This window comes from Topomyia yanbarensis, chromosome 3, assembly GCF_030247195.1.
Source record: "Topomyia yanbarensis strain Yona2022 chromosome 3, ASM3024719v1, whole genome shotgun sequence".
In the NCBI taxonomy this organism is placed as follows: domain Eukaryota; kingdom Metazoa; phylum Arthropoda; class Insecta; order Diptera; family Culicidae; genus Topomyia; species Topomyia yanbarensis.
Genome location: NC_080672.1, coordinates 259,520,046 through 259,544,272, shown reverse-complemented (window position 1 = coordinate 259,544,272; position 24,227 = coordinate 259,520,046). Strand labels below are relative to the sequence as shown.

The 24,227-nt window shown below is 37.2% G+C and overlaps 1 protein-coding gene across 2 annotated transcripts; it reads right to left on the bottom strand.

The window, feature by feature from the left end:
* Positions 1 to 207: 207 nt before the first annotated feature.
* Positions 208 to 22,937, bottom strand: LOC131686694 (spermine synthase). Of its 2 annotated transcripts, none has more exons than XM_058970590.1 (5): positions 22,451 to 22,937; positions 21,845 to 21,956; positions 1,612 to 1,734; positions 1,100 to 1,536; positions 208 to 1,035 (listed from the first exon to the last, which is right to left on the bottom strand). In XM_058970590.1, exons 1-5 carry the CDS (start codon positions 22,730 to 22,732, stop codon positions 868 to 870), a joined length of 1,122 nt encoding a protein of 373 aa, XP_058826573.1. In that variant the 5' UTR covers positions 22,733 to 22,937; the 3' UTR covers positions 208 to 867. The 2 variants fall into 2 exon arrangements, with proteins under 2 accessions (XP_058826573.1, XP_058826574.1); XM_058970591.1 differs by lacking the exon at positions 21,845 to 21,956 and adding an exon at positions 20,774 to 20,882 and having other exon boundaries at positions 22,451 to 22,930.
* Between the last annotated feature and the right edge of the window lie 1,290 nt (positions 22,938 to 24,227).

The window sequence follows — 24,227 nt, the reverse complement described above, 5'->3', positions numbered from 1 at the left end:
GGAAATGCGGAAAATTCTTTCCATTTCCTGGAAAAATACAAAATGTGATGTTAAAACCTTGAATCCATATCCATAAATTCTAGAAAAACTTACGTAAATTAAGTTTTATTTTCAAGAAAGATGCGGTAAAAGTGCTTGAGGTGTGTCTAGACTCTTGATTTCGGATGATAAGTGATATTATCTGGAAAAATAAACACGTTCTCAAAGTATGTGTCGTTTTGAAGGTTGTATTTGAAGATAATCTTGCTCTTCAACAGCGCAGTGCGAATCGTAACACAGAGTATGCTACTAGGTACTACTAGTATATTTTAAGTACTGACTTGTCCTATCTCTTCTAATCATATTAATTGTTTTAGTATCACACAGAAAACCTACTGAATGAAACACTGTTGACATTACGTAGTTCAAAATTACTGAAGTCACCAAATAAAACGTAAAATATATTAATTAAAGGAACTATTTGATTACTTCGAGCGTTATTCGTTCGTAACTACCACGTAAATGCTTTGTGCTGCTCGATCCTTTCTACTAAATCATAAACATAAAACGAAAAACGTATTCTGGATATTCGTCTAACCGACATGTGCCTCATTCGTAACAACTTATTGCAATAACGATTTTGGTGACTATTTAGAAGATCTACTATAACAAGTATCTACTACTGTGCATCGATTGCGGTAAGGTGTCCTGATAAGATAAAATGCTACTTTTCGAGAGTATCAATATTATCAACACTGGAAGTAAGAACACTATCATAGCTATTGACATTTTACTGGTATATCGAGCGCAATGATGGCTTAGAAAATCGGGAACTTTTTGAAAAATGGCTGAAGCTTTGAATTCACAGGTCTCACAGCGATGTGGAAGTCAAACGCTGGCTGTTACAGCTGATTGAGACTGGACTTGATAGAATACCCATTCTTCCATGAAAGACGGCACAAACGCGGAGCATTTAGTAAAACTAACCTTTGGTGATAGCTTGGCGAGCTGTTCTTCGTACATCTCAAGAGATTCAGGACAGCTGACTCCATTACCCTATAGAAAAAAGAAAATATGCTAGAAAATGATTTAAATTGTGAGCCAGCTGGTCAAAACTTACATGCGTCATGAATTTGCCGTCCGACTTCAAAACCTTAAAGGAAGACTCCAAAATCGTTAAAATAAACTCCCAGATTTCACCGGTCGGAGTATCCGAAATCGGAATATCGGTTAAATCACCAAAGACGTAATCAAATTTTCGCCCTTCCTTGATGTATTTGTTGAGGTAAACCATACAATCGCCGACAATGATCTCAAAGTTGTCACTCTTGCGTCTCTCCAGTACGTCGCCACAGATTGAATTCATGTACTTGTTGCATGCCTGCATGACCAGCTCATCGATCTCCAACATCACGACGTGTTTGGGCTCTTCCTTAAGTAGCTCGTATAGCAATGCCCCATCACCGCCGCCGAGAATACAAATTTCCTTACCCTTGTAGTCTTCCACACCACGGCGCATCAACGTTTCGGTATAGATTAGATCGGCTTCTGCAATGTCTATTGGTTTTGAAAAAGGAATCAGTTAGGACCTGTCTCACTATTTTGGAATATATTAAGGGGTAAGGAGCTTACTCTGCAGCTCATCCAGAACGAGCATGTTGCCAAGACTCTTGGAGTGAACAATCTGGATCTTCTGGAAGTCAGAACGTTTGTCGTAAAGCACCTTGTCGATGTCATACTCGATCACGCGCTCGTCTGAAATTATTGAATTAAATTTAGGTTAATAAACATTACTTTACATGTATTGTCTAGACCAGATGTATGTGTGCTTCATTTTCAACAAGCAATGTTTTAAGAATTATTTGGTTTATACTACTTGTGTGAGCTCTGATAAAACTTAACAATTTACACGACTTTATTCATATTTTAGTATCGTATAACCAGTGCACCGCTAAACTGAACCGAGTGCATTTTAGAGATATATCATGCTAAAGCCTTTTTAAATATCCTTAGTTATTTTGACTACCTGAACCATTTTTAATACTAACAAATTAATTGAAAGTCAATTTTCAAAACTGATTAATCTTATTCTTCATATTTACTACATTTTCTCTGTAAAAGAACGTGAGTTAGGGATAAGGTCCCTAGTACCGACTCTTTTTGGCGAGAACCAGTTCCACGGTACTAAAGCTCTCCACAGTGGTAGCATCGGTAAAATATCAGTAGTTTTTCTCTTCAAAAACCTGTTTTTATATGCCTAGTGGTGCAATTGTGCCTTTCTCATTTATAAAAAACTATGATTTAATGCCTGGTTACGTTCAATAAAACATTGTGGAAATGTCTATTACATTCATATAACATTTGATAAGTATATATATATATATATATATATATATATATATATATATATATATATATATATATATATATATATATATATATATATATATATATATATATATATATATATATATATATATATATATATATATATATATATATATATATATATATATATATATATATATATATATATATATATATATATATATATATATATATATATATATATATATATATATATATATATATATATATATATATATATATATATATATATATATATATATATATATATATATATATATATATATATATATATATATATATATATATATATATATATATATATATATATATATATATATATATATATATATATATATATATATATATATATATATATATATATATATATATATATATATATATATATATATATATATATATATATATATATATATATATATATATATATATATATATATATATATATATATATATATATATATATATATATATATATATATATATATATATATATATATATATATATATATATATATATATATATATATATATATAAGTGCACGACTGTCACGAACCTGATAAGCAACATGTCGACACTGACACACTGGAAACAAACAAAAATATAATATTTAATATAGCTTAATCAGCGTTCAATGTTGTATTCATGTTAACTTCATGTTGGAGAAGGGAATGGATATAATTAGTGGGAGGGGAAGATGCGTCGGGAATCATCTAACTTATTTTAGTATACAGGGTGAATGAAGGGAATACAGGTGGGAGGTTTGTCTGAGAAAGTGGAGGGTGAGATAGGGTGGGGGGAGTTGAGAAGTAGGAGATGGAGGGGTAGATGGAGGGTTCAACATCGAACTTCATATTACACTTTTCAATTGAGACTAGGTTAGTGAAAATTTGGTTCAGTCATTACCGAAGTGGTTTTAGATCTGGACTATGCCCGGAACCTGGGACTTCTGGAATCGTCGATAGTGGACAATATATTCCAATAATCTTTGCCTCGCCATCAGTGATCTAGGCCTGCGAATCGAAGTAATTTAATGTTCATTTCAATAGATTTTAAACCTACGAGGAATTACTTGTATTGGTTCATATGAGAAATTATAACCAATAACCACTCTGTAACTCCAGAACCAAAAGTCAGATCCGAATAAAGTTCAAAAGCACTGATTTTGAATTGGGTCCAATGGGAGTACTATATCGTACATTTGAAATTAAGTTTGTAAAAATCGCTTAAGAGTTTGCTGGGAAATAGGTGTGACATTAGATCAGGAACTTGACGAGTTCCCTGGGGGAATCAAGAACTGTCGTAGGTGGCCAATATGGTTAAAACTACTATGATTAGTCATTGGTGATCTAGACACCCAAATCCAAGTAATGTTGAAACCATTTGAATATGTATCGCATCATAGGGTTACCAGTTTATATGGTAATTTGCTGTGTGACCTTCAACCCGTAACTCCGGAACCGGAAATCCGATCAATTAAAAATTCAATAGCGTCTTATGGGAGCGTTACACCGTTCATTTGAAACTAAGTTTGTGTAAACCAGTTCAGCCTTCTATGAGAAAATCCAGTGTAATTTTTTGACACACACATATATACACACAGACATTTGCCGAACTCGACGAGCTGAATCGAATGGTATATGATAATCGGCCCTCCGGGCCTCGGTTGAAAAGTTGATTGTTGGAGTGATGGTATAGCCTTTCTTTATATGATAAACAGCGATGCCAGATATTCGCGACATTAAATCCGTAGATTTGCTCTGCACTCAAGAAACAAAAGTATTCCAAATTAGGTTTTACACCAACCGGCATAACCCCACAAAATGATGAACTTCGTTTGACAATTCTCGGTGGTTTGTTTACATAGGAGTTACGTGAGTTCGAATGTGACAGATGAGCACCCGTTGCACTCGAACTCACGCAACTGACAAAGTAAACAAACCACCGAGAATTGTCAAACGTGAACGTCATTCAGCAAGAGTTCATTCGTGTCGTCATTTTGCAGATAGTGTTTTTCACCCCATTTAGGGATTGTGTGCCCAAACTCAATTCCAAGTTAAAGTTATATTCATTAATGAATTGATATTTAGTACTCTACAAATGCTTCTTACTAGTAGGCAGCATTTTCAATACACAACAGCAGTAAAAAGCATTTTAAAATAGCAGTCCAACCGACTTATTCAAGACGCACTGTTAAGGCCTATTTGTAACCTAAAAATTAGCAATGCTGAAAAATTTCTTAAAATTATATTACACAATGGATGAAAAGTATTTTTTTAGTCCACATTGTCCTTGTAAAGCTCCAAATTTTATATGACAATATCTATAGAATTGCTCAGTATAGTCGAGGGTTCTAACGTCGCTCATGTTGTTCGTTCAGGAACCATTCTTGTTAGTTCTACAGAAAGAATACAAGTTTTCAAAATATTTTTTATGCTAGTAACTGGTCCTTCGTAAATCGTCTGTTTTGGTATTCACCGTCACCCGATTCAGCCAACGGGCGCAGTCTTTTAAACAGAACAGGGTATTCATAGGCGATATTGAGGATTGTTATGCGATATTGACGATCATGCAGTGGATTGCTTCGTCCTGCTTGTCACTCCCGACTTTTAGATGTTCGAACGGGATTCTGTTATTGCCATCTGGCCACTTATTCTTAATACTTATTGGTGATTGTGCTATCCCAAATTTTTGTTATATTGTTCGTTTATATGACGCTATTCAATGCGCCTTTATATATTGCCTTTGCCTTTTATATATTTACAACAAATAAAGATAAAGATTTTTTCAATAGGCTAGTAGTATTTCCCTCGCGCGCAATTAACTATTGCGCGCGGAGCTTTTTTGTAGGGGGCATTTGTAGCAATGCCTGACGGTCATTCAGTCTGCTTCTTTGATCGTCACTTCGTCCATGCTAACAACGCAGCAGTTGCTTAGAATTTAACGGTCGGTAGGCTTTGTATGCTTCTTCGATTTGCTGACTACGGTCGTGAAACCTTCCGAAATGTCCCACATCAAATTGCACCACGGAAAAAACGCTGTAAAAAATTACCAAGTTTGTCCGATTCTTTTCAAACTTTCAGACAATACAATATAACCCATTAGTAAGTTTTTGGCATATTTATTTTATTCAACTACAACACCACAACCTTACGCTCGCACATTACGCTTAGCTCCCCTCATTAGTTTCTGTACAACAACTAGCTTCAGCTTCTCCTATACGGAAACCCATTTTTTCTTCATGTCTTCCTCAGATTTGACCTCCTTGGGATGCTTCCGTAGTGCCTGCTGTATTTTTCGATGTGCCTTAGTTCCGGTTCATTTCCTTGGGTACGAAAGTAGCCCCGTTGGCTTCGTACCATTCCAGGACAACATTTGAATAGTGGCTCGAAGCTAGATCCGGCCAGAAGATCGTAGGACCCTCGGGTTATTTCAAAAGAGGAAACAGATGCTTCTGAAGACACTCCTCGAGATAGATCTCCCCGTTTACAGTCTCGGTTGTCAGGAAAGGCTTACTCCGGTTGCCACAAAAGCAAATCGCTTGACAAATCATGTATTTATTGGCAAACTTGGTTTCTGCATCCTTACTTCCTCTGGAGCATCAAATTTGTGCTGGGTGGTGAAGAATAGTTGCCCCGGAAGCTACAGAATGTCCGCCTTGACGCAAGTCTTATCATCTATGATGAGATAATGAGGCTTCGTCAGCATCTGGGTGTACAGTTTTCACGCCCATGACTTTCCCACCAAATTTTTCCGTTCGTCACGATTTGAAGCCTTCTGCACTTTGTACTTTGTTTCTCCCGGCCTTTGGCTCTCTGAACCAAAGACTTGGACAGATTCAACTTTTTAGGCACACCCTGACCGAAGCATTGGATTACGCTTAAACTCTTTCACTACACGCTTCTGATCCTGACCACTAATAGAACATCCATTCTGCCTGCGTTTCTCCTTCCATTCGATGCTCACAGTTTAGTAGTACCTTTTAATCATACGACTCACGGTTGATTGCACGATTCCCAATTGTTTTCCGATGTCCCGATGGGTGTCGCAAAATGAATTCGCGATGTTGCTTTTCGTTCCAATTTTCGAAAAACTGACAGCTAAAGACGCTGAATTACTGAATAAAGCCTCGCCATCTTATCCCAACTAAATGACACTGACAGGTTTCGTGCTAGATTGGAATGACACTGACAGATAAATGGTAAACAAACGATTGACGTGACGAGTCTTTATCCAGAGGGATTCAGCGTCGTTCTGACAGCGATAAAAACACAATGTAATAAATACTTTCTAAACTACTTCTTCTCACATTTTCAAGAGAAAACATCCCGATGTGTTGTGTTGTGCAGCGTTTTTTTCATGATGCAATTTGATGAATCTTTATCTACCATTTGCATCTTGTTTGGCGGTGCTATTTGTTGCTATAAAAGTACTGGAGGTAATCGTTGATGATTCAATATAAGATTCTGGTTTAGCTGTCGTTGCTGGTTGGACCACTGCTTTGCTTTTTTGCTTTCGGCGTTGAAGTCGAGATTTTTTTGGTTATGGCAAAATTCAATGTATGCCTGCCGCGCTGGAGGGAATATTGCAGTTGTTTGCCTCGTTCTTAGTTCGTTTGAGGCAGCGCGTTCATTCAGTTATTTTCGATTCAAATTCAAATTCATAGATTACACAATTCACTTTTTCTCGAAAATGTAACAGATGCCACCTTCTGCTTTTAATTTCACAGAGCTCATATAAAACACATGAATGTTTTGGTGGGTGAATGCATTAATATTGCCTCCGAGCTGAAGGCTTTAGACTCTGCTTTAAACTTCAGTCAAGATGCAGATTAAAGAATGAATAAGGCGTTGAAACTGAATCCTGGCTGCGGTTAATGCAGCAGAAATGGGCAACAAAAGAGAGATTTTATACCACTGTTTTCCATAGTTGTTTGTAGAATTGAAACGTAACAGTTTGTTGGTTATATGTGCCAGTTGGTTACATTTTCCAGGGTCACGAAGAAAGGAATAGAGTGTTCTATCCGCATTCTCACAACCCGAACAGCGTAGGGGAACAAATTCCTGAACACGTCTTTATCGGCAACAACTTCGTCGTCTTGCTATATGAATCTACGGATAACGCCATCAGGAGACAAATCATGTAGTCTTCCGTCGATTGCACCGCCCTCCTTGTAGACGGGGACCTTAATCCTGTTCATAAAGATGTGTCATGCTGTTACTGTAGATAAATTGATCTAGTGAGGTACTAGGTATGCATACCAGAGCCAAATTTCGAACATGTTGAAGCTGAATGAGATTAACGTTATATGTGGCAATACACATATTCCCTTTTAACGTGACGTTGGTTGCTGGACAGATTTAGATAACTCTAATTGCTTTAGTAATAAAAGTTTTTCCTTCTCGTGTTGTTGATCGCTTTCACGTGTCATTCATGGCAAAGCTTTCTTCATTTTTGTTGTACCCTCATTCGTACGATGTGGACGACCATATCGCTCCTTTTTGACGTGTAACCGCTGTGAGCATTCGCCTTCTAGTTTGGTCAAGTACAAATACCACATACCACCAGAACATGGTCAGAGGCGACGTTCGTTTCTCAGAAGGTCCTGACATCAATGACATCGGAGAAATACCCAGCTGATTTTGGATCGCGTTTTGCCATTCGGAATTTCCAGTTGTGCATCTTAATAGCATTTCGTCTTAAAAAGTGCTACAGATATTCATATTTACATCGGGCCGCGCCGAGATTGGTCAACCAATATTTCCAACTATCAAAGACAACAGTCACGATACTCAGTGTCCTTTTCGCTTTTACCTGAACCAGCGCCAATCGATCGACAAATCAGATGTCAGGCTACGTGCACGAATCAAATATACGAATTAAAACGTTGCTTGAATTCTATGAAATAAACAATTTATCATTTGCAGATGAGACTATAAATTAAATTCTATTCAATACGACTTTTACTGGATTTATTGATTTGAACTACATATAATTTTCGCGACTCATTATCGCCGAAATGCGGTATAACTTTTGGAAGGCGTTTTATAAAGCATGGTCCATATTCTCGAGTTGAATTTTCGATCGCTGGTATTTATTATCGCACAACGTGGTTTTGCGGATTCTCCATTTTGTTAAGATGATTTTCCAATAGAAAAAATAACTGTCGATCATTGGCAACCTTCTTCAAAAGTACACTGAGATAAATCCGTAGATTTCCGTAGAAAAAATTGCATTTCCGTAGATTTTATCTACGGATCCGTAGATCCCTAGAGAACCTCCAAATCCGTAGATCTACGGAGATTTCCGTAGATCTAACATCGCTGATGATAAAGGCAAAAAGGTGAAAGATACTTTCATTTTCATTTTGAAGCGTTTGGATGTGGGTAGGGGTAGGGTTGAGGAATTGATGTATGCTTGACGAATAATTGCGCTACAGAATGTGATGAAAAGGTGAATTGAACAGGACTACTGTTGGCTGTTCAAAAATAAAAATCGTATGTTTTGCCTTTCTCACATAAAAAGGTTATGCATTCGCTCTAAAAATCGTCATCCTAATCCAGACCGAATTTTTTTTGGCTTGTATAGGCTTAGGTAGGAGTATCCAGTAAGGGGTTGCTATTTTAAAATTATAACTAGTTTAAATTTTTTTAACGGATCTTCCTCCTTGATTCGCCGCTGGTTTCAAGCGATGTATCAGTGTCGAAACATAGTATCTCAAAATTGTGGCTGTCGATCCATTGTATGTATTTTGTGCAAATCGTACTGAATATGTAATATACATTTCCACTATTGTATTGAACATAATGAGTCATGGAATCGTAGTTTGGACAAATGAGAAAGGCACAATTGCACCACTAGCTAGATTAAAACAGGTTTTTCCATAAGGTATGATATCAAATATTTGTATTTTGATATTATGTAATGTAAATTTGAAAGTTCGAAAGAGGTTAACTTTATCACTGGTTTGTTATCAAGTTTGAGTGATCGCTAGCGTAAGTATGCGTGGATGATCGCAAAGGGCTCAAGCGTTTGTGCGTTAGGGAGTTGTCGCGTTTGCCAGCGCGTATATGACTACACGTGTATAAATTCGATTTTGCAACCGTGTTATCATTTTTGTATTCGGATGTGTTATAGAATGACCGCGCGGGTAAATATGATACATAATTTCCAGTGTGCACTCCAGCTGTGTAGCTAAAAGAGAGTGAGTTCCCCGCATCACCAGAGTTTCCGGTCATGTTGCCATGGAACGTGCTGTCTGGTGAATATGAGCGTTATTTTTTATTGGTTAAATTGAATGTATGGGCCCATGTTGCTAAGATCGAGGATAGAGATTTCCGGACGTGACCGATTCATGATCGCACCAACACGAGAGTTGGCCCTAGAGTGGTTGTTAATACGATACATTTTGCACGATAATTTATCGGTGTTACTCGTTAACGATAATGTATCATCATCGGAAACTCCGTTAACGATAATGTATCGTCGCATTCATCGTCATCGTCGATAATTGTATCGTCGTATTGATCGGCATCGGCGATAATTCATTGATTATCGCGATACATTTTGCGTTACTTTCCCGTTTATTGTAGTTAAAGTTGATACGGTTAACTTTCAACTGTTTAGAAATAAATACCTGTTGAAGGCAGTTGAAAATAAATAGTTTTGGACATTTTCAATGCACACGGGGGTCTGACGATGCGTGAAAATGGAATTTTTTCAACTTTTCGGGAAAGTTGTTGCGCTACTAATTTCAGATAATTATGACATTCCCTCATTTAAAGTGTTTTAAATTATTGTTACAAAAAAAATAAAACTTCCATGTTCACACGTTTCTCATTTTTTGCGGATACACCATGTTGAAAACGAACCGACGAAACTGTCAAATTGACCAGCTGTACACAAAGCACAGATACGTACTCATAAATTCGACATACGTCAAGTCGACATACGTCAAGAAAGTTTCTACAAACGCGAGTGAAAGTATTTTGTGTTCTGTTACGTCAGTACTTTTCGTACGAGTATCCGAAGTAGTACGCATACAAGCTGGAGTTGAAGCGAATGTTCGATGCTAAGACCAATGACCGCCAGGACGGGTAATACGATTTTGTTCTCCACTGATAATTGTCTACATAGTTTGACATATGCACTTTGTTCGTAAGCTGACTTACTGTTTTCGTGCCGTGCTGAAGATCAAAATGGTTATTGCCAAACTGAAGCATCGCATTATTTACTACGAGAAGGATACAGGTGTGATGCTCAACATCACCTAACTGATTTTAAGTTTGCGGACGAATATGTGCATCCAGAGTGCATCGGAGAGATTGTTGATGTTGCTACGGTATGACGGCCAGCTATGCCCGGGATATATACAAGGTAGTTTTCATGTTATCATAAACTCACTTATGTTATTGAGAATGTGAGGAAGTCACTTTTTGAAGTCGGATATTATTCCTGTGCACTGTGTTTCCAAAGTTACAAAAAAGTTAAAATTGTTTTGACCATGAAAAAGCGAGTTTTTAGCTTAGTGTCTTCAGTCAAGTTTATTTACAAAATATTACCCTCTTTAGAGAAAATATTAGTTTAGTAATTAATCCCCCTAAAGCTGAGAAGCAAATTTTTATTTCGTATGCTATGTTCCAGCCCCCCATCTTCCTGTAGCCACTATGTAACAAAATGCTTCATACTTCCTTCTTTTACCCTTAAATATGTAGTGTAATTTATGAACGGCCTCATAATAGAGTTTTAGTCGTTTTTTGAATACAATGAAGATCCGTTTGTATCAGTCCCTTGGTGAATTTTAGGATGATTGAACGGGGACATTGACAAAATCAAGACATATTTTTTACTTGCTTTTTAATAAACTGCAGCGGTTAAAATATCCTCCTCTAGTTCCTTGACATAGTCTTTTAACCCTTTCTGATCATTTAGTAAAAATTTCCCTTAAGGAGCTCTTACAGTGCAAAATTAAAAAAAAAAATATTTATTTTTGCATATTTATAAGAAAAATATGCTAGAAAAGGAATTTACTCCAATTTGACTTGATTCGCATGCTAGAGCCCACCAAACGAATTTTCACATGAGGCTGACAAATACAGGTCAAAGAGCTGAAAAAATCGGGGGTAGACAAAATCAAGGGAAGAAAAATCGGGGGCTGATAAAATTGGGTCTTCACTGTATCACACTTAATTTTTTCTGCCAAATCTCAGCATTTTTCGTATCTTTTGCCGAAGTTTCAACAGCTGAGATCTCAGTAAACAAGTTTTTTGCTGAGATCTCAGTAAAAGTGACGACGTTTCATAGCTGAGACTCGGAAAATATTTTACTGAAAATCAGCAAACAAATCTTACTTTACTGAGATATCAGTTTCTAAATTTACTGACTACACGGCTGTTGGGAAATTGTCGAACCAAATTGAGTGTGTATATTTAGCATACAGACAGTGGAAATTTGCGGTTTCCATACCAAAATATTGCTTTTTGGGCATTAAAACATTTGATAACTCCAAAGATGTAAGAGATACAAACATTACAAAAATTGTGCATTTTCTTAACCCTTTCATGCCCAACTTTTTTCTAGTGCATGTAGGGTTTCAAAACCTTTTTTCCTTGAAAACGGTGGGGTCAAGAAACATGAAAAGTCTATTTTCATAAAGATAGGTGCTTCCATGGCAGTGCTAGAAGCTGGTCAATTTTTACCTTCTAATGCTTGATACAATTGTCCTAGAATAATTACAATAGTCTAATTACGTGGAAAACGTAGCCAACGACAGTCTAAACTGATAAGTTTTACCAGTTTTCAATAATATTGCACCATAACAAAGATATATAAAAAAATCTTTTTCCGTTGTCTACGTAAACTGTCCCTGGCAGCGCTACTCCATCGTAAATCAATCAGACTAATTACTTGTTTTTGTGAACAATTCTCGCCACAATCAAAAGTTATAGCTGTTTAAAAACGATGTTGTCCACAAACAACATGGGCATGAATGGGTTAAGCAGAATAAAATCTTGAAACATTTTGAGATTCTGCAAATTCACCAGGAAAAGTTATTTTGAAAAAAGTAGTTTTCAGGGGTATATCATAGAAATTTTCACAAATGTCTATTAAAATCGAATGATAGACACATAGTTTTTCAGCAAAGTTAATGCTTTAGGTATTCTCTACAACTTTGCTAAATAAAGTTATTTTTTGTATTTTCATAAATGACCAAACATATTTTGCTTCTAAGCTTTAGGGAAATTAATCACCAGACTGATTTAAAATGCGAAAGAGTTAAAATAAACTTTGCTGAAGACACTATAGCTCAAAAATTGTTTTTTCGTGGTCAAAACAATGAAATGTCTAAAACTGTTGATTTCCAACTGCCAACAACTTTCCCTTCAATATAAAATATTTCTAAATAATTGAATGTTAACCGCTTCAACTTCAACTCCGATAAATGGTAAAGTAACGCAAAATGTATCGCGATAACCGCCGATGAATTATCGACGATGACGATGAATTCGACGATACATCATCGTTAACGGAGTTTCCGATGACGGTTACGGGTGGTTAACGTTATCGACGATGACGATGAATTATCGGTTAACAATCCTGCCCTAGACCCACTTTGTACATTATTTCTACCATGACATAAGTGGGTAAAAAAAGTTAAGCAAGAAAATTGATCAAAATGTAGTTTAACTAAAGAGAATGTAGTCTAACCACTGTAATATTGCTTTAATGGATAAGCCCTCGGACCACGTCAAGGTACAGTGTCATGCCGAACGTTCAAAAAAGGCGAGAGATACTTCAGATTGGACCAAGTCACTCCCACCGAATTATCATATCCCCTTCAAACAGAAACGGTCGGTAGGTTGTTCTCGTTACTTCCACCTTTAAGATTCAAAACAATTCGTTCATTAAATTATTCATTAACTGAAAAATTTAATTGCCGTCTAATTTTGAAACATCTTCAAATCCAACTCTGCATAAAGGGCTGGCCGTTTACTATTTGCGACTGAGAAAATATGCTTCAAATATTATTATTGACAAGAAAAACACTACAGAATAACTGCAGTGTTTTCCAGAATGCTTTTCAATACTGGCTGTGTAAGGGTTAGGATAGAATAGAATTGAAAAAGCTTCGGCGTTTTATTTTCTGGGGAATGGTTTTCGGGGAAATGTTATAGAATCGCTTTCAGTAGGAGTGCTGTATGGAACTGTCATCCGTTCTGTAAATCTACGCCAAATGGATTTAGATAAAATCTGATAGCAGGCTATTCCAAGACAAGGATGTTTCGATGCGAGAAAAGATTTTGTTAGTTTTGAGGAATGTACTGCGGCATTATCCTGCTGAACTAATAATTCAATTTTTGGTCTTTTGACTTAAGTGCCAATACCTTATTTAGGACTGGTGGTATCCAACAGGGAAAACCGATCGCAAATGGTGAGTAAACCTAAGCAATCATGTGAAAAAAATTCCCCCCAGAGTCGAGATTCAAACTCGCAACCTTTGAGACTCCGGCCCAATGCACTAACCCTTATGCTATCCCTGGGTATGGTGACATCCCAGAAAGAACATATGGTTATCCCACTGGCGACGGTGATCGTACCCTGCCTGCAAAGCGAGAATCAACATACAACGGCAGCTGATCACCCCAACACATTTGATCTATTTAATTTCCCCGCTAGATACCAAGGCCTGGGTTTTTATTATCGTCTGATGTCTAATTTTTTTAGTTTATTACCCATCGTACTTCGGTGGGTAACAGAGTAACTTGCCCAGTGAACAGAGGTATGACTGGAGCGAACCCGCCCGTTCGAATTAAACTAATAATTCAATTTTTGGTCTTTTGACTTAAGTGCCAATACCTTATTTAGGACTGATGGTATCCTGCTGACAAATCCTGTCTTTTCCCTACACTGCCGTTCTACGCATAATTGTCCCATGTTGCTTTTTGGTCATTTTCACTTTTTTTAACCAAACAGTACTTTTTGATGTATATTTTCAGAAAACACATCCAAATCATAAAGTTTGTTCGAAGACTTCGTGAAAAAATACCAAGTCTGTTTGTCCCATTGTTGATATTCTACGCATAATTGTCCCACTAACAAAAATCCCAAAAAAGTGCGCAATAAAAAAATAATTACGTAGCGTTTAGTTAAGAAGTACATTACGCTAGATGTCGGGCACTGAAAAAATTGATGGAAAAATACAGGATCATTAAAAATGGCAGTGGCAATATTAATCACAGCAGTGAGAACAATCCTGTAAAGCTCTTCATAACTATCGTCGCTTGCATAACATGGCGAACGCATTGAGGATAATGAGCCTATTTTCGCAATGTTTCTATTATCACGCTACCCATTTGAAGCCGTTGGTTAGTGCAGCGTTTGCTATCTTTGTTCAACACATTGGATCAAATGGTAAGGCGACAATTGGAGCACTCGATTGGAACTTTAGTTGCGATCAAACACTAGCATTTCATCGTTTTTAGGCCATTTGTGTTATTAGATTGGTTCTTAAGAACGAAGCAAGGTTGTGAATGCCAAATTAATGCACTCCATCGAGTGTAGGCAGAGTAATTAATGATCTTGTGAGGTACCCTTCTAAATAGTGTAAAAATAGGTACTTTACCCTATGTCCAATTTTGATAAAGCAACAAATCTCCCGAGTAACAGAAAAACTCACGACATACACTTTTGTAAAAAAATGAGTTGTGAGCATCATTTACAAAGATCGTTATGGGACTGATATGCGTAGAACTTTCCGGTTTCCGCTCGATTTCTCGGCATAACAGTCCCACTTAACATTTTTCTTAAAAACTAACGTTAATTGAATCTCTATAATAAAAAACTGGACTGATTATAATGAAAACGATTGCCATGAACGTAATTTTGGACAATAAAGCTTTATTTGTTACACCGTATCCCTCCAGATGGCTAATACAATTTTCATCTTCAATCGCGTTTTTCTCAGTTGCCAGTTTTGCAACATGGGACAATTGGGCGTAGAACGGCAGTACATGTTATGATCAAAAACGATTAGGACATTCTTTATGATTCTTTTCTGATCATCTTACGTTATATACCATATATCTAATGCAAATTGGAGTCATGTTGCGATGTTCAAGTGCTACCCAGGTATAGAGCCACACTGAAAATTTCAAGAATGACATATCTCACATCTGTTTCCGCGCGAAGGAAGCGGAAATGAAACGATTGGCAGCTGGCACCTAGGGACGTCCTTTCGTAGAATTGGTTCTGTGATCTACGATATGAGAGCCAGCACTTCTAAAGTGGAATGATTTTTTTATCAGTAGAAAGACAGTCCACCTATATAGGTACATACCTATATAGGCTGAAGAGACGTTGAAATCAAAATGGACTAGTATTTTATTGTAAGAGGAGACTTATGTTACAATAACCGATTTCAGAATGGTTCTGCAGTGAAAGGACCTTCAAAACCCTATAGGGGAGAATTTCGGTGTCGCATCGATTAAAGCTATCCGAAAAACTTTTTTGAAGTAGAATACTTCTAACGTTTCAATATGGGGTCCCGTTTCAAAAATTTCAGTTGAGAAATTTTCCCAGGTTTGAAATGCGAGTATCTTCCGTTCTACTGGACGAAATTGCAATATTTTTGCACTATCTGATCGGAAATTTGTGCACGTATTTCGTATTAAATTTCGTAATTAGTGCGACTACTATAAATAAACCAAAACTAGGATTTTTAAAAAATCCTTCGGAAACAGCGAGGAAAATGCGCAATTTGCCAGCATATCCCACACAGAGCCGTCAAAAAGGAGCATGTAAGCGTTTCATTACATACGGGAATATTATATATACAGGTCACGCGAGCTTGTTTTGTATCAGTAGGTGCTCGCTTACCACACGAGCAACATGTTCGTCCGGACGGTACAATGAGCGGTATCATGTTTGCGTTCCCGTATCAAGCGTCATCGCAAGGTTCTTCGTGATAAAATCCAGGGAATCACAAAATCCGCCATTCGGCGTCTGGCTTGTCGTGGTGGTGTAAAATGCATCTCCGATTTAATCTACGAATGCTGATGGTGTGCAGGAAAATGTCATCCGAGATGCCGTGACCTACACTGAACACGCCAAGCGCAAAACCGCAATGAATGTCGTCTATACTCTGAAGCGGCAGGGACGCACTTTGTATGGATTTGGAAGTTGAAAAGGTAGAACTCACTTGTATCATTATAAAAAAGGCCCTTTTCAGGGCCACCAAAATCATTTCAAAGAATAAGTTTGCATTTTCTGTTTCATGGACTGTTTCTCCTTGGAGAGCTATTTGGGTTAAACCCTAAATTATGATTTATTTCAGTACGCAAATTGCAAATATGGTCAGAAACAAACTGGAGTGAAGTGGAAAACATTTTTACTAGGCGCATTCAAAAAAGGTTTCAATTCTCAAACATTTTGCCAAGGTGCCGTATTACATTACTCTCTTTACCCTGAGTGTTCGATAATCTCCGTAGTGGAAACACAATTTCAATTTTGTTCTTTATCAAAAATATGTGGTCGACCAACCAAGGGGTGGAGCTACGACGAGCACATATTGAGGACAACACAAAAAGGACGAGCTTACATTGTGCTGTAGTCAGGTATAAAAACTCAGCATGCTGTTGCTCACGCTCAGTTCGTTTCCAGCATCAGCATACAGTAGTTCGTTTGCAGCATCTCCCGCAAAATTCAAACCGCCGTCCGTTTGCTGCTGTCAGAAGAGTTGGCCAAGCATGCCGTCTTCGATGGCACCAAAACTGTTACCATATACACCAGCACCAAGTAAATTTCGAACACTGCCCAATGAAAAGGCCCTTTTCAGGGCCATCAATTTATCGACAAAGAATGAAATTGAAGTTTTGTTATTACAAGCATCAGCTTGTCAAGAGCGTTGGATAGTAAGTGAGCCACTTGTGAACAATACCGTCGCTTTCACGAGAATGGCACAAAATCGAAAGTTATTTGTGATTTACAGACAGTTTAGTGTAATGATTCAATTTACAAAAATCGAACGTTTTCTAAATCTTCTGTTGTTTTGAATGAAAACCTTCGATTTTTGCGCTGATTGGAAATAGTTGACTAATTCTGTAGAATGTACAATTACTGAAATAACGGATTTTGTGAAAGCAGTGGTTGGTCCATACAATTCGATTCCAAGCGAGCCAGACTAGTTTTCGTTGGAAGGTCCACCTCTGACAATAGAAGTAAACTATTTTATTTTGAATTCAACTACAACTTCCTTGAAAACAGCACAGCTCAAAAAACTTTTGGGAAAAACGAGCAAACCTAAATTTTCCACTATAATGGAAACTGCCTGTGCCCAGCCGCACAGCATCATCAAGATTGATAGTAATTCAAGCCGGGAGGAAAGAGGTTGTAAGGCAATGGAAAACGAAAATTTCATTTATATCTTACTGGAATATAATTGGCTGGTCCTGAAAAGAACTTGTTGGTTTGTGGTTTATTTTGGATCACAATTTAGGCCTGCTCGATTGCTGATAGCTGTGAATATCTCGCAGGGCGACAGTTTCTGTTCAGTAGTGATGAGGCTTCCTAACGCCAACCGTGACTGGGGCACTTTTACACGGCCTTCGTTGCTTACTGCTTGCGGGGAGGCTTTCCTCCGGTGGACTTACGAGCGGTATGTTTGGTACGGGCCATTTATCAACAAAGAATCGAATTGAAATTTTGTTATTACAAGCATCCGAAAGTAGCTTGCCAAGAGCGTTCGATGGCAAGTGAGCTACTTGTGAACAATATCGTAGATTTCACGTAGAATGAAACAAAATTAAAAGTTATCATTTGTGTGTTTGTTTACAGTTTCGTGTTTACTAGGCGCATTCAAAAAAGGTTTCAATTCTCAAACATTTTACCAAGGTGCCGTATTACATTACTCTTTTTACCCTGAGTGTTCGATAACCTCCGTATTGGAAACACAATTTTAAATTTGTTCTTTATCAAAAATATGTGGTCGAGCAACAAAGGGGTGGAGCTACGAGCTTACATTGTGCTGTAGTCAGGTATAAAAGCTCAGCATGCTGTTGTTCACGATCAGTTCGTTTGCAGCATCAGCATGCAGCAGTTCGTTTGCAGCATTTCCCGCAAAATTCAAACCGCCGTCCGTTTGCTGCTGTCAGAAGAGTTGGCCAAGCATGCCGTCTCAGATGGCACCAAAACTGTTACCATATACACCAGCTTCAAGTAAATTCCGAACACTGTCCAAACAACAGGCCCTTTTCAGGGCCATCAATTTATCGACAAAGAATCGAATTGAAATTTTATTACAAGCATCAGAAAGTGGCTTGTCAAGAGCGTTGGATGGTAAGTGAGCCACTTGTGAACAATATCGTCGCTTTCAAGTAGAATGGCACAAAATAAAAAAGTTATTTGTGTGATTTGTAGACAGGTTAGTGTAATGATTCAATTTACAAAAATGTAGAATGTTCAATTACTGAAAATAACAGATTTTGTGAAAGCAGTGGTTGGTCCATACAATTCGATTCCAAGCGAGCCAAACTAGTTTTCGTTGGAAGGTCCATCTCTGACAATAGAAATAAACTATTTTATTTTGAATTCAACTACAACTTCCTTGAAAACAGCACAGCTAAAAAACTTTTGGGAAAAACGCGCAAACCTAAATTTTCCACTATAATAAAAACTAGTGCCCCCGCCGCACAGCATCATCAAGATTGATAGTTATTCAAGCCGGGTGGAAAGGGGGAGGGAGGTTGTAAGGCAATGGAAAATTTCATTTATAATAATAATACTTTATAATTGGCTGGTCCTGAAAAGAACTTGTTGGTTTGTGGTTTATTTTGGGTCACAATTTAGGCCCGCTCGATTTCTGATAGCTGTGAATTTTTCGCAGGGCGACTGTTTCTGTTCGGTAGCGATGAGGCTCTTAACGCCAACCGTGACTGGTGCACTTTTACACGGCCTTCGTTGCCAACCAGCCCCCTGTCAAGGACGACGTCTCTGTACAGCCAGCATCACTGCCAAGAAAGGCAAAACATTGATTTTGAACCGAATGATTAGAAGCTGTATTTAGTTACAAAATGTCAATTAAATTAAATTATTAAATCATCCCACAAGATGCAAAACGTCGTGTGGAATGCTTGAATATCGAGCATAGTGCCGAACATAATTCTTTGTTTGGGGCTTTATAGCTATAACACCCCATATATGTCGGTCGCTGTCAAACTCCATATGATGGTATAGGGTTGCCAGGGGGCTGTTGCCAACTGCTTGCGGGGAGCCTTTCCTCCGGTGGACTTACGAGCGGTTTGTTTGGTACAGGCCATGTAGCGAAAAATGCTGATCTGCTACTTCTCTGATGCTGGTAGTAGGACGACGGTCAAACGCTCGTTTGCGTGCCTTCATTCATAAAAGTTCAACAATATTTTCAAAGAATGTTGCAAATTGTCAACTTGATAATTCCAAAAATACTCCAAATAAACTATGAATGTGTTAAAGTCGACAAAATCGCATAGAAATTGCTTATTCCAGAGCAGAATTTACCGGTCTAAAGTGTATTCTACTTCACTCCGGTTATGTCTCTGACATTACCCACCCATCTTTTTAACAATTTTTGGCCTAGTTCCTAGCCTAACCAAATAGACCTCTTGCATTGATTACTTTGCTTACTTTTCCATAGGCAAACATTTACAGCATGCGTCTCATGCACTAGTTCTATTTTTATTTGGTGTTTTCCTCACCCACGCATGGCTGTGGGCTAGCGCAAGGTTTGTTTTTGTTTATACTTTTGAGACGTTGCACATTGCAATGTTTGGCTCGTCGTGCGGTAACACATCCTTGTTTAATATCCCTCCAATGTCATCAGGTCCATCTACATTATTTTTTTTCGTCCGAAAAGATGACTGATTTCTAATCATTTTACCAAAACATGTAAAACATATGGCGTTTTAGGAAACTAAATGGTGCAGCTTTATGTTTGACATTATTTGAAATTCCGACCCACGGCTTGCAGTTGTGGTGATTTCAATTAATAGCACTGCTTTGTGGCCATCTGGCGACAGTTTGACCGTCAGAAATTTTTTTGTCCTGTTTCAAAATCATTTTTTTCATGATAACAAAAGCGTTTTTCAGTTTAAATTACTGCATTAGTATTAACAACCTAAAATTCATTCTACTTCATTCCGCTTATATTTCTGACATAACCCACCCATCTTTTTACGCAAATTCTCGAACCCTCACGAACCCATCGATAGCATCACATCTGAACAATCGTATATCTAAGCACAATTCTAGGATTATGCATAGAAATTACGATAGAACAACACGCACACGATACAATTGTTTAGTAATGACAAAGCTATGATTAATAACTGCGGAAAATATGTCAAGTAAAATCAAACATCTGATAAAGGTGCTTACCTGCCGTTGGGAAGTACTTAGTTAGGGGTCCTCGCTGTAGTGTCGGCAGCGACTGGCCGTGGTTAAGCTTCAAGTTCTGTACCAGATTGTTTTCGAGCTCACGTGTTTGCTGTTTGGTGATTTTAGGGGTGGTGGTGGTGATTTGAACAAAAACATCATACCAACGACATTTGGTGATTTGATAGGTGCGCATTTCGGAGGAGATAAAAACAGGAAATAATAAAGTAACCGAAGGTGAGGTACAGAATTGTACAAAAGCAATGTCAAAACTGGGGGTAGTGAGATGAACCTGGCTGCATATTGGGTAGAATAATAACTGACTTTTCTTAACCAACTTGCACTTTAGTTTTGATTCTGATTTTCCAATTTCAGTTTTGGTAATGTATGAAAGGAAGGAAAAATCGAGAACCCAAAAACTCTCCAACGTAAAAAGAGGCAGGCGCGGATCTAGGGCGTTTTTACTTACGTACTAGATTTAAACAAAGTCACATCTCAATAGTTCACAAGCTACATGCAATTGAGCACTGATGTATAGTTTGTAGACGTAGCGCCAATCAACCAACATTAATCAAATCTCAGGTTAGATAAAAAAATCTAGATCCACCCCTTAGAAAATTGCATGATATGTGAGAAAGAGATGATAAATGCGAAGCAGATAAAAGTATTTTAACGTGTTACCTGTTAGCCTCTCGCAGTATAACTAGCGCATTACAAACTACAGAAAAAATAAGGGGAAAAACTTCTGTGTACACTCAAAATTACTACCTTAACAGGACTGCAGTGGACATATTAGTATACCTTCTATCCTCGTAGCACGGAGTTTTTTTTTTTGTTATTTGAACTGACATTAGAGCCATTAAGTTAAGAAAACATGCAGAATGAAAGGACTCAATTTATCTTCATCCTTGCAACATCACCCATGTTACCTCGACAAGCGTACATCGCATGGTTATTTATTGCAAATGGATCGTTAGAGGGGAATGTGTTTTGCATGAAATAATTAGATGATACTAGGATATTCAAGACAAGAGGAAGAAACAATAGTATGTATATAGAGAAGTATTTTCTAACCTGAGCTTGTTAAATATACGTCAATATTACTGCCTCTTTTTATCGGTGGGAGGTGTTTGGAACGATTCGCCTCCAATTTTATGCGTAAATTATTCTCTAGCGATTTTATTTGCTACAACCAGTGATAATAATGGAAAAGTTAAAAATACTGCATTGAATTAAAATAGAGGAGCGATGGTTTAGGGGTGTTAACAACAGCCTGGTTTTATGGCACTACTGATAATAGTAACAAGCACGCGAGTTCCTAAACTTTCGTTTCCTTTTCGAAAATGGTCCAGACACATGGTGTAAAATAACACATGAATGCATATTTTGGGCATAGACTTGAGTCGCTTTTTCAGCTTCAAATAAGGCAACTGGACGAAATACGAGTTAACTAAGTAACATGAAGCCTTCGTTAACATTATCGATTTTTCACTGATTCTATCTAGAATTTTCTTTGACCAAAGGCTGCAGTTAATCATCCCTTTTTTGATAGAATTTTTCCATGTTATTACAATTTATAAAGAGGAAAAATTCTAAGGAACTAAAGAACGCACAAGAGCAAACATTTCAACAAATTTTCTTAATAAAAACCTAAATATCAAAAATAGAACAAATCCATACTTCGAAGGATATTTTGGGCGGTTCGCGCTCTGCCCGGTAGTATTCGATATTGATAGTAATCAGTCCTTGGTTGAAGAATCGAATGGTTGTGACGATTGCACTGGCCGCGGTCAGCATGCACAGGTATCCATCCTCTGTTAGCATATCATAGGTGATTTTCAGCCCGGGCAGATATTTTTCCAGGTGCTCCTTACACAGTTTCACGATATCCTTGCGCGATACTTCATCACCGATGCGGGTTGGATCGAGCGAGAAATCCAGTAGCACCGTATTGGCCGACATAATTATCGCTTTTAGCTTACTGTTCAGACGTCACGACAATCACGAAAATTTTCACTGAAAAATTCCACTCTGGATCTCTTCTTCTTTCTGCTACACGAGCACGGTACCCAATGTGCGCACGAAAAACTAAACTTGGTAACACGAACAACTGGGGATGAATGGAAATAGCGAACCGGCAAAAGCTTGCAAAACGATCCAAACATGTGACGGAGCTCGAAAAAAAGGAATGTCAAAATCAAATTCGTCAGCAAATAAACATAAGAGGTATGCTCATATTTTTATTCTTATTTGAAGACTTTTTCTTTCAATAGGTCCAATCTGCAAATGAGAGCCCTCTTTTTTCGCTTTCTCTTTCGATTATTAAAATAAAACGTTTTAAACACTTATCAGTATGTTTCGAAAGACCAAGGTTTTTACTAGCTTATTAAGCAGCCCTTACAGGTTCAATATTTCGGTCAATACACAGTATTGACGATATTGCTTCAATACGTCAATCCCATTTGAAATGCACATCAATACGTCAATACTTCCATTACACACAATACTTTTGTCAATACCCTCTAGTATTGACAAAAATATTGAACGTGTCCGCTTTACGCAAACAGTTGGGGGAGGTAAATCAAGAAGATGGCCGAGTAATTAGCGGAAGAGAAAGTAAACAATGAGAGGCGAGCGGATTAGCGGAAGAGAAAGTAAACAATCAGAGGCTCTCTTTTGTAGATAGGACCTATTGAAATAAGTCTTCATTTTTTCGTTGTTTTACCAGGAGACGATATACATACTTAAGAGACGCGCGGAGATAATAAAAGAATTCTAAATTTAAAATTTTACGCAGAAAAATATATCGTATAGGCCCGGATAGAATTTTACAATAGCATTTACCCTACAAACAATCATAAAATAATAAATATTATAGTTATTACTGTTTCAACATTGTTCGATGCCAAGTTCTCACAGTAGATTTACAATAAAATTTCATGTAACAATAAATTTCACTGTTCAGAAAAAAACTGATACAGTGCATTCACATTACATTTTACTGTTTTCGAGAAAAAAATGTATGGAGAAAAACTGATTTTTTTAATGTTAAGATTCATACACACAGAAAAAAAATGTTGGTAAAAATAAGAGTTTTTCACTCTTAGCAAAAAACAACCAACGCATACTCTTAGCTTAAAAATAAATTTTTTGTTTTGAGTACTATTCTTCATTTGCTTAAAAGGAAAACTTTTACTTTGATTATTATTCTTGATTAATTTAAAAGTTTTACTTTCAACCTAACAGTTGGCGTTGGTTATTTTTTGCTAAGAGCGAAACACTCTTACTTTTACCAATATTTTTTTTCTGTGTGTAACCACCCCCCTTTTTCACTGTAAAGGTCTATTTTACATTGAAATCTATTTTACTTGAAAAACGTTAAAGTTTATTGTTTTTGTATTGTAGCATAACACTAAAACTTACTGTAAATTATTGTAAAAATACTGTACTGTCACAG